Here is a 16407-nt window from a genome sequence, read left to right on the forward strand (position 1 = left end):
AATAAACCCTTCTCCTGGTTAACATTGCGTTTCTCCGGTACGCCCTAAGAGTGATCAGATCAAATTTCTCCTTGCAGCAACACTACATTGCTAAGAAGTGAGGTAATGAGATTAAGGAAAATCATCAACCGGGCACTATTGTCTTCATAATTAAAAGAAGTGCTCAGTAATCTATGCTGGGAAAAAGACTAATGGCCTTACCGTACGAGAATTGAATCGGTTTGATGTGCTTTTGAAACGCTACCAAAAAGAATCCAAGTTGAATTAATTACACTTGATGTTCAATTGCATTCCTCCCGATTTCCTGAGCAAAACTCTTGGCTTTGTAGTGAACTTTTCCGCAGTTGGCCTGCCATCTACGAGTGGCAGATCTCAAAAACTTTAGCTAATTATTTTTCAAGTCTTTCGTTCCGGCCAAATTTGTCTTAATCCTGGTTAATCTTCACCAATCTGAACTATCACGGCTTCTTGAAAGTTTAGTCTACCTCTCATGTTTTTTTTCTGCGTCAGTCAATTATCATTTTGATTTTTTTATAGGCTCACAATGTGTAATTTTATGCATTCCATAAAAAAAAAACATGTCACAATTCGTTTAAGTTTCAATGCAAAGCCAACAACTTGCTGAGAAGGCAAGCTTCCCCACGGTACATATTTCAATCAAGCCCTAACGTTGCTCCATTCTCAAAACAAATTCCTTACACCTTATCCAGGAATATCCTTAGTTTAAATTTTCATCGAGCATAACAGATACATAACCTCCAACACAGACGCTCTTTGGGGTCGTCAGGCAATCTTGCGTGACGAGTCCAACGAGCTACCCGCGCAGGAGACCAAACAGATACAATGATTCATCATACTCTTCATCCCAATGACGGGATTTTACAAACGATAATAATATCTTTACACTTTTTTTATATTCTGTTCCACCAGCTTAATTATCATCGTGCAATAAGCTGCACACTGAATACGATAAGAAATCGATTATTAATAACCTTGACATTTCTTTCTGCCCCTTAATAGAAGTACGTGAAAAATTTCATATTTTTTCGTTGGATATTACTCTCTAATGACGGCCTTAAGTCACCAAAAGAAATCGAGTTTATAGACAGTGGTATCTCGACTTCTCGAACCTCGATTTTATTCAACCCTTCCCTCCCCTCAGTCGAACGCTGTAATCCAACCCCCCGCCCGATTTCTCTTTTTCAACGATATTTCAAAAAAACTTTCGTTTCTCCTAGAGGTTCGAAAAAATCGGGATTCCACTGTGGTTTTATATCGAAAAACTTCTAATCTACAACTTGAGATTGCCAAGACCAACTGAATTCTTCATGTATCTTTAAAACTCAGAAAAACGCTCAATACAAATATATTCATTTTCATAGTGAAATATAAACTGAATTGAATTTAACAGTTTCATCGCGATTCAATAGTCAATATTGCATTGTTTGATACAAAAGTCGAGCGAAAACGAACTTTCCTCGCTCTTCATTCAAAACCGTTCCGCGACAATACAAAATTATTTCCGAACGAAATTAAGCTTTATTCCTTATAGTTTGATAAGAAAATATTTACTATACTATAATCCTGCGCAAAATAGAATTAATAAAATCGACTTTTTTAGTTGTGTACAAAAATAAGACACTGTAGAAAATGGTTCTGCCATAAAAAGGCTTACTTTGCAAACAAAATGCTGCAATTAAAAAGACTGTTTTAAACAACAAAAGACCTGTCAATTCGACTTAAAAAAGATAAGGAAATCTGAAAAGTGATATATACAATTAATCTAATTGCAATCTAGCCGTCCATTTTATTTCTTAGTATGCAATCCATACTTCTAAATAACTGGAAGAATTCAATCATTTCGTTTCAAATTTTGCAGTAAGCGGGTTTTCCCCATCATGTTTATCAGCGTTTAATAATAATCAATATTTCATTCGTCAACTACGTGACTACTAAACGGCATAAAATACCAAATTCTTTCTCTCTCTCTTTCGCCAAGAGCCTGTTTTAGAACCAGCTTGAACGAAAAAATATTCATTTGTGCTAATAGACACTGGCATTAGACAACCAATTTCTCTTACTTATTCACGAACGTTCAAATTCTTCACCCTCTTCTCAGAAGTTTGTCGTTTTCGGAAAATACTCTAACCAGTACTCCACAATAATAAATTATTAAATTTGACTCGTAATTTTGAATTAATTTACAGGAAACTAAATGTACATTGAACGGGCTACCAGCCAAATATTGTACAAATTCTTCGTTTTCCATCGACAAGCATCACCCTGGCGACGCTGCAAAAAAAAAAAAGCGTAAACGAAAAATTCGCACTAATTATTTCTCTCGTCTCCGCGTTTTGTTCGTCATTTCGTCAAATTTGAATCTCCATTTTCAACTTATTTTATTTGTTTTGAAACAGGGTAATCTCTGACGATGGTAAACGAAATATTTCATTGGGATATTTTTTGCCATTCAGGGCAACAACATACAGTAATTACCACAGAAAATTATTTCAGTGCTACACATACTTTCCTTATGGCCTTATTCTCCCAGAGGAGATAAGGAATGACGTTACACATACTTTCCAACTATTCTCTCTTCTTTTGTCCACTTCATTTTTCGAAACGTATTTTGCAGCGCCACTACTGTGGCTCCATCCTTTTGACCCCATTCCTGAAGCATGGCCTGTGTGGCATTTCCTTTCTCCAGAGCAAAGGTGTTAACCTGTGTGCTATTGAATTTGAGCTGACCTCCCAGGCGCTTCCATCTTTCGCCGGGATTTAAATGAAAAGCCAGTTCGCTGAAGAGTGTGTACGGCACATCTCGAAGCATTTTCTCTTGACCTGAAAATACAAATAAACAAAAATTATTTTTATTACCATAATAAAACAAGAATCAGCGCGAAGTTAGAAAGGTAAGAAGATGTTTCGATGTATTGAAAGTCATTCTTGTTACTCACGCAAGCTTTCCTCTTGATTACGAGATAGATTAATGACTGCTTTAAGAAAGATTCGACTTTTTAACGACAAATCCATCACCTTGGAGCTAAAATTGGCTCCAAGTGACTGCCATACAATTCCAATACTTATAAAGTCCCTTGATTTCGAGGGTATAAGACAAGCGGTTTTTCACCGATACATACCCTGCTTGCTGATGCCAAAAGGCAGTGAACTGTAGGGATTTTCAACAGCCTCTATAACGTCTATCGAGTTTGATCTTGTACTTGGTTCCTCTCCCCCTGCAGACAAATTAAAAACATTCCTCAAGACAACGGCTCCACGACTCTGAAGATTCCTGCTTATGGTTAACACATACATTGCGTATAGAGCTGTTTTCACTTGAGTGTCCAAATAATATTGGCTACTGAAAAAAAAAAACGCGCGCTATTGTTTCATCCCGCGAGAAGTAAAACCAAGACCGATTGCGAATTGTTCGTACACGCTTTCTTGCGTTTTGCGTCAGCTACAACATGTATTTACTCCAAGTTTTGATTGGTTCATTGGATTGTCTGTGTTCTTCGTGTTTGGCCAGAGTGATTAAAATGACGGTCATGGTTTTAGAAGGGTTTTCAGTAGAGTGTCGAAAGAATGTAATCAGGTAATTACTTTGATTATGGCTTTGGTTTTACCACGGTTTGAGATTGGCTGAGTCGTCTTATTGGTAAGTACCTTGGTACACTCAGTTGAAAACTGCTCTACGACTCTCAATTGAAAACTGCTTTAATTATTGCCACGCCTTACACGGGTTTAACTTCGTTATTTGCTAATTGTGCCAATTACGTCTACAGCTTCGAATTGCCACAGCTACATTTTAATCTATGCTAGAAAGAAACGCTTCTTTACCTGGTTTAGGCTTTTTTCTCGGTCGATTCCCTCTCCTGTACCGGTACACCAGTACGAAAACAACAACGAGAACCACTACAACAGCAACCAGTGAATACAGGACAGCCTGAAGTCCTGTGTCATCTTCACTGTCCGTGTCGTCCTGGATGGGGACTGGGGTCAAGGACTGGTTCTGTGCTGTAACTGAATAATACGTATGTTTAACTGAAGGGTTGCAATGGTACACACTTTGGCGATTCTATATCACTGTGTTACTGGCACACCACCTACAAGATGCCACTCTATTCTATGCCGTCAAACACTCAGATTGTTCACGGTTACTAACAGGGATAAACACCAAAACCTGGAATATAACAACTTTAAGAGCAATGGTAATCCTACACGAGATTAATAAGGGCAATTTTCTCCTTCTGTTTATAGACGTTGCACCATTCTGGCAATATTCTGTCACGCCAAGACACACGTTGTCACGCTAGAGTCAAACTGTTCCAGCTAGTTTTAATAATATGGTGTATTTTACGAGAATTAAACATCCATTTTTTTGAACGAATGGGGTCAACATGATGGCCCTCCTAAAGCCAGGAACGAGTTCTGTCAAGCTAAGTTAAGTCAAGTTTAATATGCTGTAAACTGATCGATCTGTTCGTAAATCTATTGGCTCCTAATCAAGGATTAAGTTTATTTTTAAACACAAACTTCAGACAAACAAAACAATCTGATCACACTCACCAGGTTCAGTCGAGACACGTATTGTGGTATTCTTCCATCGTTTTTTCTTTGTTGTTGTCGTTCTGTTTCGTACTGGCGGCCTTGTTACCGCCGTTCCCGGCGATACCTTTGGTATCCTTGGCACTTTAGAATTGTTTTTGTCCTTTTCGGGAACACAGACCGCGTCTGTTCTTCTTGAACATTCTTTCTGAAGGATGTGTCCTTTCGGACATACCCTACAAGTCTTGCATGTTTCCAAGTTTTTTTCGTCTGAAAACGTTTCGCCCTACAAAACGAAACTCATGTCAGTTACTCAACGATACAATTCAGGTTCTGGGCATATTTGTTCAATGTTGCCTGATGATCCGTGTTCGTCAAGTTTTCTGTTTTCTGTTATTGCGCATTAAAAAAAAAAAGAAAGAAACATTAGGATGGCTCAGATTTCAGATTTGCCTTGGCCTTTTTTTTTTTTTCACTTCACATTTTTCCCGATTAGCTGGGAAGAAGGGGCGGTCTCATGGTTGCTGGACTTCGGGCGGTCTGCGTTCAAGCCCGGCATCCCAGAGAGACACTAATTAGAGCTTCTTGTAGAATCCCATTGGGGGAAAATAAAGATTGATTGATCGATCGATCGATCGATCGATTGATTGATTGATTGATTGATTGATTGATTGATTGATCCCTGAGTCACTGCATTGCGTTCCAAGGTAAGAAACTTTACCCTCACAGCGCCTCACTCCACTCAGGTATATAAATAGGTGAATTAAACGCTGAGGGGCAACCATACAATGGACTGGAATCTCATCCAGGGGGAAGTAGAAATATTCCAAGTCGCATAATTCTACGGAAATCGAGATATTATCCCAGAGGTATGGACCACTAGGCCCAACGCCGTCTTCATCTTTGATTCACCAAGCGAGACTTGGAAATGATATTCCCAGCTATGTCCGTCAGATCACTAGCTAAACCACGTGGCAGTAGTGAAGAATATTGCTAAAGCGTGAACACTGTCAGGATGAAACTTACGAGTTGATTTAAAAGTTTAAGTTTGATAATACTTTGTCATGCTAGTACAAGCAAATAAATCACACAAATTACAAAAAGTACATGACTGGGGAATAATTGGGGGAAACTAAATTCCCATACAAAGAATATTCTCCGATATTAAACCTTCTAAAAAAATTAAGAAGTGAAATTTAAAATTTAAGTGCGGCCCAAAACTACCCTAATCAAATTGCATACTAAAATTGATTTTTCAAGGCAGAACAATGAAACATTTCTTTATCTGATTTTGTAATGAAAAACTGGCGTTGAGATGTGCCTGCACAAACACAAGGTCGATTCCGTTTATTCTCACTGTACCTGACAATGCATAGATAAAGTGCGGAGAAATATCATGTTTATTATTAACACAAAAGAATTCTTCATCTCTTACCTTTACACAGAGTTCGCACTCGGTATTGCTAGTGGCCGTACAATTTCTAACTACTCCTCGTCCTTTTTTACACGGGGTACATTTTAAACAGAACGTTAGGTGGGTATCGTAGTAGTAACCGGGCTGACAAGAACACTTCGTGTTGGAAGAGCTTGTACAAGACTTGACTATCTCATTGTGTCTACCGATACATCTGTCGCACGGTGAACATTTCGTAGCATTGTTTTTGTCCGAAAATGTCCCGTTGGGGCATTTTTGGCATCCAGTATTTGTGATAAATGTCCCTGGGACACAATTAATTCCCAACGCATATACTGTCTGTGAAGAGAAATAAACAGACAAATCATAAACAAAAAAATTTATATATATCAAAAGTTAAGCTATAAATTACTTTCCCAATGACGAGAATTGAATTTTGTAAGAATTAAAACGCAGTGTAATATCAAGAAAATGAAGGGTATTTTCACTTGTAAGTCAATCGCGCTACTTTTGCTTACATTATGGGCTGAATTATCCTTTAATACTAGCACAATCATGCACAAACGTGCGCTAAGTGAGTCAAAATACGACGAATGTTGAACTGCGGGTAGATATTACATTGGAAAGAAGACACTCCTCGAGTCTTAACTTGTTTGTACTACACTGGTATCAGACTTACTACTCACTAAGAGACAAAATGTTTAAGGTTAGGGTTCAGACTTCAATATAGGCTTTAATAGCCGCATTTTCATTACGATACCGCCTGACTTTTGCTCTACGAGATATTGGACCCGGTCTTAAATCAAGGTGCAAACGAGAATGGATGTTTTTCTTTATAAACAGATAAAAAACTGAAACTTTATTTAGATGTCATATTCGACACGGTGGGTAAAGATGACTTAGTTACAGTACTTTCTAGTGGTAATCAGATATAGAGTTTACAAAGAATAGAAAATACGTTTGTCTTTTCTATTAATAGGGCTGATGTAAAATGAAATCCATGTTAGTATGTACAGACAATTATTCTGTAATGTCGAGTTGGTTGTCACGAGAGAATACAATTAAAGGGATTTATGCAAACATATCGTGCTTGGAATATCATTTTGGCGGTCTTGCAAAAAGAGAGAACCTTGTTTCCGATCGAGTAACCTTAGTTAATAACAGACTTAAAAGTGGGCGATAAAGCTATCAGTTTGAAGTGAATGGCTTGATTTATATGAACTGCAGATCGAGGCAAATGAGTCAGTTAGCGTGATCTCGTGAGGATAATTACAAACCGCAAAACAAAGAATGCGAGCGTCCGCTGATTTTCAAGTGATTTCCGCAACACTTGAAATATTTGTATCGTCTGTTAAAAAAATCCGCAGCAATACGGAAACAGGTTGTAAAAGCAAGTGAACTATCGGATTGATCAACTAAAAGAGTTTGGTTCAAAAACGATTTACCTTTGTAATTTCGTATCGAAATCGAATCGCATCGAAACTAAGTACTAACGTGTACGTCACAAGTGCTTGGCTAGACGCTGAGTTTGCAAAACAACGACATGTCACGAAAACATTTCAAAGTGAGGAATAATTAAAACTATCTTAACTCTTTTCTATGCAAATCTCCGGCAAAATTCAGGTCATGATTGGCAGGGTAATAAAAAAATTTACCACCAGAAAGCTCAATGAGAAAGAAAACAACACAGAGGGTAATACCAATAAGATAATCACCACTCCAAACGTCAATTTCCTCAAAGGGAGAACCCGGGACAACAACATTAAACGCAACCTTTCCAAAACCTTTCCAACGTAATTCCCTGCTGAAGAGTTATGCCCTTAACACAAGCACAAACTGCTGATGAAGATGAGCTATCGCCATCGTTTCTCTTACCGATGCGCGAATCTTTCAACGACAATACCTCTGATTGCATGTACAAACGCATCAAACTTGATCTATTGTCTTTCTCCTTCTCGTCTCCGCGTTGGCACAGAATGCATATTTCATTTTGTCCAGAGACATTTTTACGGAGTGAAATTCACGTCAAAATAACCTTAGCTAACTCAGTTTAACCCTTCGAGCTTAGCGTATTCAATATTGTCAAAAGTCGAAAACTACTGAGTTTTCGTCAGAAACCCGGTGTAGAAAAAGTATGGCTTACGCAACACGACTTAAAACCACGTCAGAGCACATAGCCATGTTTCTCGTTGATCTATCAGTTTTCTTTGCCGAGAAGACTAATTGTGCTCGACCTTTTAACACTTTCCCAAGAAAGCGACGCCGAAAAAAGGTTGAGATACTGAACGCTTAGGATTTTTTTGACCTAACTTTAACCGTGTTTACAGTAAACGTTTTCGTCTAAGTACACGTTTTGTATAAACGGACTCTAACCTTATTTTTTGCTTCCACGCCGTCAGTTGGTGAAAATAGGGTTGCGATCGATAACAAAATAATAACATGGAGAAGTCCAAGCTTTCCAAAGCGCATTTTGTTTGCTCTTTGGCCACATCGACTTTCGACCAACGCACTTCGGCGTAATGTTATCATTGATCCGCGCGCATGGAGCTATTGTTCAGTTCCACAGGCACTCTGCCAATCATCATTGTCCAAACTGATGGTGCCTGGTGGAAATTCTAGATTTCCGCGATAACAATTCCCTAATGTTCAGCATGTTTAGGCAGATTCCTTGAAAAAGCCACTGAGACATTTTAGTAAGACGGTTTTAGTATTATTATTGTTGACGTTTGTTTTCAACAAGCCAGTTAATTCTTAGGTGCAGTAAGCCAGCTCATTTAAAGGGCTTGCGGAAATGCGCGTAAATAAAGTTTGTAATAGTTCACGCCAAATATTAGATTTTTTAAGGTAAAAAGGCTGGAATGATACCACAACTTTTGTTTTTCAAATCGTTGTAGATACACGTCAATTTGCCGCAGAAAGAAAGTTTGGGGAAGCGTTCGGCTGTCAGAGACATTAGAGCTGAGACGACAAAGTCGTATGGCTGTCACCTGCCAGCAGAAGGAATCGTTCTGTTAAAAGAGCTGGCTGACAAAACCGCGCTATTTCACATGCCAACGATACTGTTTCTTGACTCTCCAAATTATGACCTTAAATTGTAGAAAAAAGGCAAAAGAGAAAGGTTTCCGTGAGAACCTTTTTTCTGATTTTAAAACGTGTGAAACTCACGTGAGGGCGACACGACCTACTCGACTAAAAAGCGGGTTTTTGTTCTTTACTATAATTCTAAAATTCTTTCTCATTAAAATATCATTTCCCTCGTCTTAACTCATTATTGAGCGATCCAAAAGTGCGTTATCTTATTTAACGAGACGAAAAACTAAACAATTAAGACAATTACGATATAGTTCCACAGTTCTAAAAGCGAATTTCCGTGCAGAAAATAAACTCATCAGCACAGCTTGTTTCAGAAAACAACCTTTGTTAACTTATTGCCTGAAAACCTCTTGATATTAAACAAGGCTCTCGATAGAATTGAAGTATCAGAGGCAAGTTTCAAAAGTAGATGGCCGGATTGAACAGATTATCGCTTTGAGTAAAAAAAAAGTGAAGCAGCCATTACTCCTATGGAACCGCCCGCGAATCTGATTGACAGAGGTAAAGTTTTAACGCGTCTCAGTCGGTCACGCAATGACGATTTCTGTCTTTACGACAAGATTTCAAGCTTTAAAACTACAAAATGCCAAGGAATTATCTATTATCAATTCAATGGCTAAATCTTAGTTACATAAAAATACAATTAATAAAATTAACCGCGAGATATTGAAGGCGCTAACCATCTTTCGGTCCGGCAGAAATCACACCATATTTGCTTCAATTCTGTCCTTCAGCTTGGTTCCGAAATTTAACCATCCGTTACTCCCTTTGCACCTTCCTGTTTTCATTTAATTCAGAGTGTGCTTCGGAACAAATTGTTTATTTTCCGTATTTTTGCGAAGTGTAGAACTTGTACAGAGGAAATAGTTCGTCACCACTCCTATTAAAGCTGGTAATACTCTACTTGACAACGATCGTCAAAGCCGTACAGTACACATCTCAGTGCGAACATGTCGGATTTATAATACATGAAAAGATCGTTCCGATGGGAAAGTGAATTCCAGCTGTGTTTAAGAACGAATCAACAGTTTCCGGTCTTGCAACCAGACACGTTAAACACGCAATCACTAATGTTAAGAGTCTCGCTTATATTGTGCACCATTTTTAATGTAGAGAATTGTTTCGAATTGCTCGAAAACTTTTAGGTTTCCAAACATTAATAAAAAAGTCAACCCCTCGTAATCGTGGTTTTCGAGTTTGGTGTAGAAGACCTGAGAATCTGATTTACGCTTTGGGTCAAGAAATCCATCCACGGAAATAATATTTTAATTAATAAAACTATTGACATTGGAATTTCCCATAAATAGTTTTCCTTTGGAATGTTGTCCTGAAAATGACACTTCGGTGCGACAAATTACAGCGCCAAATTTGTTTAAGTACTTGAGAAATATCTGATTCAACGAAGATACGTGTCTTGTCGTAAAAATAAAGCGATTAATGTCTTTCTCCAAATAAAACTGACAGCCCAAGAGTAATATAACGCTGGCATTTATATGTAAATAAGGCAAAGGAAGGTGTTTTTAGAAACGAAAACAAATCATTTTAGGGCATCATTCCTCACGTACGCTATTTGAACTATGCTTTTTGTCGCTTTGTAGTGTTAAACAACGGTTGAACCTTTTCGATCTCGCGGCCCCCTCCCGCCGAGATGCCTACTGTCAAAATAATTTGGGTATTCCGTGTGCGGACACACATTGTTTTGTATTCTAACATATTTGCCATCATTAGGCTTACGAATGGCGCCGTGCGACCCACGAGGCTCACAGCGAGCAGTATTTTTGAAATAGAACGTTCAAAATAAACACGTTCCGCCGTTTTGCTTCGCTTTGTGCGATTTTCACTCAACTGGCACCTCAGCAAGAAGTAATGAAAAGAATCCGAAATCTAATTGATGCCTCCATTTATTGTGTATTGTATTGGCAGGCAAGTTTGAACTTATGCAAAGTGGGAGGGTCAGTTCAGTGAGCGCCCGAGCAGAAAAAGGCCGACACACACCGCCGACAAAAAGCAAACTATGTGCGATCACTTAAGGCGTATAATTTGATGGAGAACGAGAAAAACACTCCAAAAGGATTACGAACTTGTACCGCAGCCAAAAGTTCCGACTCTGGACAACATCTGCTCTAATACCCACTATTAGCAAACGAGCGAATGAAAAGCGATTTGTTAAATTTGTCCTCAGGGCAAAGTTTTGAAGCGTACGCTTGAAGTTTATTTTCTGCTTTCGAGTAACGGGTTTTGCGTTGTGTTTCTCAAGTAGCCGTAGTTCGTATTCTAAACAACTCAAAAGAAGTTTGTTCACACAGGTTGGTTTAACACTACCGAGCCATAACTTGTACATCGATCGAGTCGCGTTGAAAGTTAATCATTACGAGTCGCGATTTCAAAACAAGCCCTCCCACACGGGGGACTTTTTATAAACAACGCATTCACTTGCCACAAAAAGAATTGAACTCAACAATCCAGAGATTTAACATAAATATTGCGTTTTCCACACAGGTAGCCGATACGGCGAAATCGAGACATGCCGAGGATGTAATCGGTTTCTACGTCCACTATCCATGGTGGTCTATGCATGGCAAACATTTGATACCTTCGATCGAGCGCAGGCCATGTGCTTATTGGAACTTCGCACGAAAACAATTTCCAAACGGGAAGGGTGTAGAAATACTCAGTTGAAACGGTGCTCTCGAGAAAAGGTCGAAAAAAAATGTGTTCTCGAGAACAAAACCATTTAAATACAAAACCATTTAGGTTTTGATATTGACAACAGTGTGAGTTTCAGCTGCAGCACCGAGATGTTGTCACGAGCGAAAATAGCAACCGCAAGAAAAATTTCATCATCATTTGCTGTTTTTATTTAAGCTTACGTTCCGAATTTATTATTTACCTGATAAAAACCCGTTGAATCCGCTTTCTCGAATCTAGAGACAGGAATTTCGGACGCCCATGGATAAAGAAGCATTTTCGAGAGGCGACTGCAAGTTGTAAGGACTGTAAGCGACGAAATACCAAACAACTGAGACTTTCTCGATTCCGCTCTTGTGGCGACGTGTCAATATGACACGAACCAAGTAGATTTGAACACAACAACTTCAGAATAAGGAAAAGAGACTCACCGTTATTAATGAAGAGCTCCAAAAGAGTGCCAGAACGCGCGCCACCATCTTGACGTTGGCAGAAAGAATTTGCTTAGCTCGGCAGAGATTGATCGACCCCACGTGAACGTGCAAGGGTTTTCACCTTTTGTAAGTTGACGTCATAGTTTAGTTCGATTTACGCTTCGATTCCCACGCGTGACCGGAAAGTGAATTCATCCACGGGTTACGGCTGTTTAAAAGCTTTAGGATGAAACAGTAAACCTTGAGGCATGATTTGGACGTAGTCTAAGTGAAGGCACATAAATGAATAAGTGAGGGTGAGGGAATAATCTCAGAATAAATTAATTTACAGCAGGCCCTGACACAGGACACCCAAGGTTACCATGTGAGTGTTACATACTCAGAACTCAGGTATGGGGGAATAAACATTTTCTTGAGTTGACAGAGAGAAGAACGATTACATAATAAAAATTACTGACTTCTTGTCTTTATGTTGTGCTTATTGCCTTATCTATTTTCTTTGGGCTGTAGTAATTTGGCTGGCTGCTGCGATATACGGTACACACAAGGGGACGAGTCCAGCACAAGTCCCTTGAAGGATTCAGATATGAAGGAACTGGTCTTAGGGACTTGCCCCACGGATATTTTACACCACGGGTTTTGAGTAACAAGTCGCAGGGACTTGTTCCTTCAAAGTTCAAACCAGTTTAAATGCGTGGGACGGTCTTAAGAACCAAATTTTGGTCGACTTCGACTACATTAAAAAAATGGCTAGCAAGGGACTTGTCCCCGCGATCGACTTGTTGCAGGGACTAGTCGCGTGTGCTGACTTCAACGGAAAACCTAAGAAACAGAGAAATGCTTCTATTTTTTTTTTTGTTTTCTATTTCTCTTTACAAGATTTATATATTCAGACTGATCTGGGCCGGAAACATCCAAAGAAAAAAGAATTAAAATCATTTGTAAAAAATACTGTAATAGATACATGTTTTTCTTCTTAATCGGCCTTACATTTTTTCCGTAGGATAAGAATGAATATTGGGAGGGCTGTGATGTTATTCTATTCCTCAAGTGTTGATTTTTCATCACGAGAATACCTTAATCTTATCTTGTTTTACATCGAAAACTGACACTAGATCAGCTAGATATGTTAAAAAAGGAAACCCTCTTGATTTCAATCGATAATTTTTTCCTCGTCAAGCTGGTCGTCTTTTGCGAGACATAACTCTTAAGAGGGGCGAAACCCCATAAGAAGATTCTGAAGGGAGTGGCTGTGTGAGGAGAAAATGCTTGACCTTAAGGACCAACGACCTTGTGTCTACGTTAAATGGAAAATAATCCCAGAAAAATAACTCCGAGAATTTTTGTCTGCAGCTCCGGGTGATATTTAATGTTTTACTAATTTTAACATCAAAGCATCAGCGTCGCTTTCATGCACGTATAAAAACATACATACCAGTAATAAATACCGTGTGTAAGTGAAGTCGGAGGTAAATTGGCAATGCCAATTCCATTTTATAACGGTAGCTGTGAGTGACTTGGTAGAGACCAGGAGGAAATGAGGGGATGGGTCCTTGGTAAGTTCCAGGAAAAGTTTACAAGAAGGGACTGGTTTTAGGGACTTGTCGTAAGAACAGTTCATATGAAGGGTTTTGAGTAACAAGTCGCGGGAGCTTATCCCAGTTTGAATTCGTGGAACGAATCGCAGGGACCAAATTATTTACACTATTCCTGCACGCAATGAATGAGACACGTTTCGGGTGGGATGGGTGGGTTACAAATACCAGGAGAAAAGGACGCAAGGGGAACGAAAACAACCGATGCTCGAAGTCAAGAAATCAGAAATAATTAACCACTTTCATTAAATCGATATCAAACTCACCAAATTTTGGTCCCTGCGGGTAGATTTTTTTGAAAAAAAAATGACTAGCTCACGCGAAGGGATTCATTGGCGCGATTTTGTTGCAGGCAGGGGTGGGTTTAGTGGGAGGGTGCAGGGGGTGCGCACCCTTCCCCCTCCCCTGAGATGAAGCCTTCTTCTTAGTCTGAATTTCAGCCGTCTCTTCCCTTTTCCCTCGGAAGAGACGGCTAAAATTCAGACCACCTTCTTCTTCGTTTTCGCCTTTAAAATTTGTTTACCTCACAAGTCAGTTACGCCATTCCTTAGTGGGGCACCCCCTCTAAGAAAAATGCCCCTGGCAGGGACCTTTCCCCTCTCGTGTGCCGACCTTACGGAAAACCAAGGAAACGGATCGAGAAATGTTCCTAATTTTCCTTTTTTTAAACTTATCTTTACTAGATTCATATATCCAGTCTAATCCTCTAAGAATTTGCTCCCGCTTTGGGAGGGGAAGAGACATCCAAAGACACAAAATTGAAAATTAGATAATATTCTGTAATAGGTACATGTTTCGTTTCAATGCTTCAAACTTTGTCGTAAGAGGATAAGAATGAATACTGGGCGGACTGTGACGTCACCAGTCAAGGGTGTCGTACTCATCACTCACTTTCCTACAAGTGTTGATTTTATGTCGAAAACTGGCGCTATATATAATTGCAAATGAAACCCTCTTGCTCTGCATTTACAATTGTTTTTCCTCGACGAGCTCGTGTTCTTCTCGATTGTTAATAATGTTACGAGACATAACTCTAAGAGGGGCAAAACCTCGTGGGAAAACTCTTATCGGGGAGTGGCTTGATGATAAGAAGACAAGTATCTACGTGACGCGGTGTCCTGGCTGAGGATAAAATACTTGACCCTAACGACCAACGTCGATCGTCGTCGTGTTTAAGTTACTTAAAAAGAAATATAATCCCGGTTTTTTTTGTAACATAACTCCAAGGAAATGGGTGTGCAGCTCATGGTGGCACTTTCGATTCATCAGATCAGTGTCGCTTTCATGCAAGCATAAATTTGTAAATATACAAGTAATAAATGCCGTCATGGTGTAAGTTAAGTCGTAGCGAAAATGGCAATGTCAGTTCCATTTTATAATAGTAGCTGTGAGTGACTTAGTAGAGAAATAATCCTTCAGTCCCTGTTGAACTTGTTTATATTTTGGACAAGTGTAGAGCCAGTTTGCGAATACAACTCCCGAAACGTTTTTTGCTTGTCAAGTCACCCTGTTACGACCATTGAAATCCGCCTGCGGTTAATCGCAATTTATTTTTGCTCCGACATTTAGATTCTTTGCAAGGTTCCAGACTCTTGCGACAAAACGAAACTGACTGATAACGACATAAATCACCAATGTCGGTTATGTGAACATCGACACAAAGACATACCAAACTATCAGGGGGGGGGGGTATTCCTTATGTTTTTGCGTTCATGCTGTTATGTTGCTATTGTGTCATTATGTCAGGACGTTCACACTGCCAAGACAACGACATTACGTCCCTCTTATGTCGTTATGTTTACGTCGTTGTGTAGCAATGTCGCTTGGGTGAACTAGGCCTAAATTTTGTGAGTACGTTAATTTCAGATGACCGCATTTTCTACTCAATTGCATGCAAGGAAATAAATCCATTACCTTATAATTAGTGCAAAGTCCGAGCATTTCCGCGATGGTATAGCGGTGAGTTTAAACGATAATGCATAGATAAACATAACCCCAGCCATTTGACTCGTTGATGTGTCCAGGAGGAAGAAATCTGACATCAGAGTTGGGGGGGGGGGGGATAATTTTACACCAACTGGGAGGAGTGATGGGGGACACCTTGGACCTAGCGCGACAAAAAAATTGAAGTGGAAATTGCGACCAAAATTGCATTAAAATTTGCTTGTGCAAATGGACCTTAAGGAGTTTATGTGTCCCAAAGGAAGAAGACTCTTAAATTTATTTAGGCATGGTAAATTCGACAGGATTACAATATTACAGCTAATAATTATTTATTAAATTAATTTAAAAAGGCTGTGGTTATGAAGAAAACTATTTCATCATCAATAAACTATAACAATAAGATAAAACAAATATTGTGTAAACTGTTACAATTTTAATGAATAACAAAAAATTTGTCAGTTTAGTAGGCGCGATCAAGTGTTAGATGAACTTAACCATGTGACAATCCTATGCGTCCAAAGACGTATTATGTCTGTGACGCTGATTAGTGATTCGACACTGAGCTCGTTCCCAGAGCTTTTCCCTCAGAGATCTCTAAGGAAGAACCCCTGGGAGCGAGGTCTGTGATACAAGACAAAAACAGACGAACTTATCTGAACTGTGAATTCGCTCGAGTAAAGTTCTCAATCAA

The 16407-nt window shown here is 39.2% G+C and overlaps 1 protein-coding gene across 3 annotated transcripts; it reads right to left on the reverse strand.

Moving 5' to 3' along the window:
* Positions 1 to 1424: 1424 nt before the first annotated feature.
* LOC145484425 (tumor necrosis factor receptor superfamily member 16-like) lies at positions 1425 to 15794 on the reverse strand. 3 transcript variants are annotated; one of them, XM_081463044.1, is made up of 6 exons: positions 8336 to 15782; positions 5984 to 6301; positions 4570 to 4834; positions 3841 to 4023; positions 3141 to 3236; positions 1425 to 2841 (listed from the first exon to the last, which is right to left on the reverse strand). In XM_081463044.1, exons 1-6 carry the CDS (start codon positions 8489 to 8491, stop codon positions 2570 to 2572), a joined length of 1290 nt encoding a protein of 429 aa, XP_081319170.1. In that variant the 5' UTR covers positions 8492 to 15782; the 3' UTR covers positions 1425 to 2569. The 3 variants fall into 3 exon arrangements, with proteins under 3 accessions (XP_081319170.1, XP_081319171.1, XP_081319172.1); XM_081463045.1 differs by having other exon boundaries at positions 1708 to 2841; positions 12175 to 15780; XM_081463046.1 differs by having other exon boundaries at positions 1709 to 2841; positions 15687 to 15794.
* Between the last annotated feature and the right edge of the window lie 613 nt (positions 15795 to 16407).

Source organism: Orbicella franksi, chromosome 4 (genome assembly GCF_964199315.1).
Source record: "Orbicella franksi chromosome 4, jaOrbFran1.1, whole genome shotgun sequence".
In the NCBI taxonomy this organism is placed as follows: domain Eukaryota; kingdom Metazoa; phylum Cnidaria; class Anthozoa; order Scleractinia; family Merulinidae; genus Orbicella; species Orbicella franksi.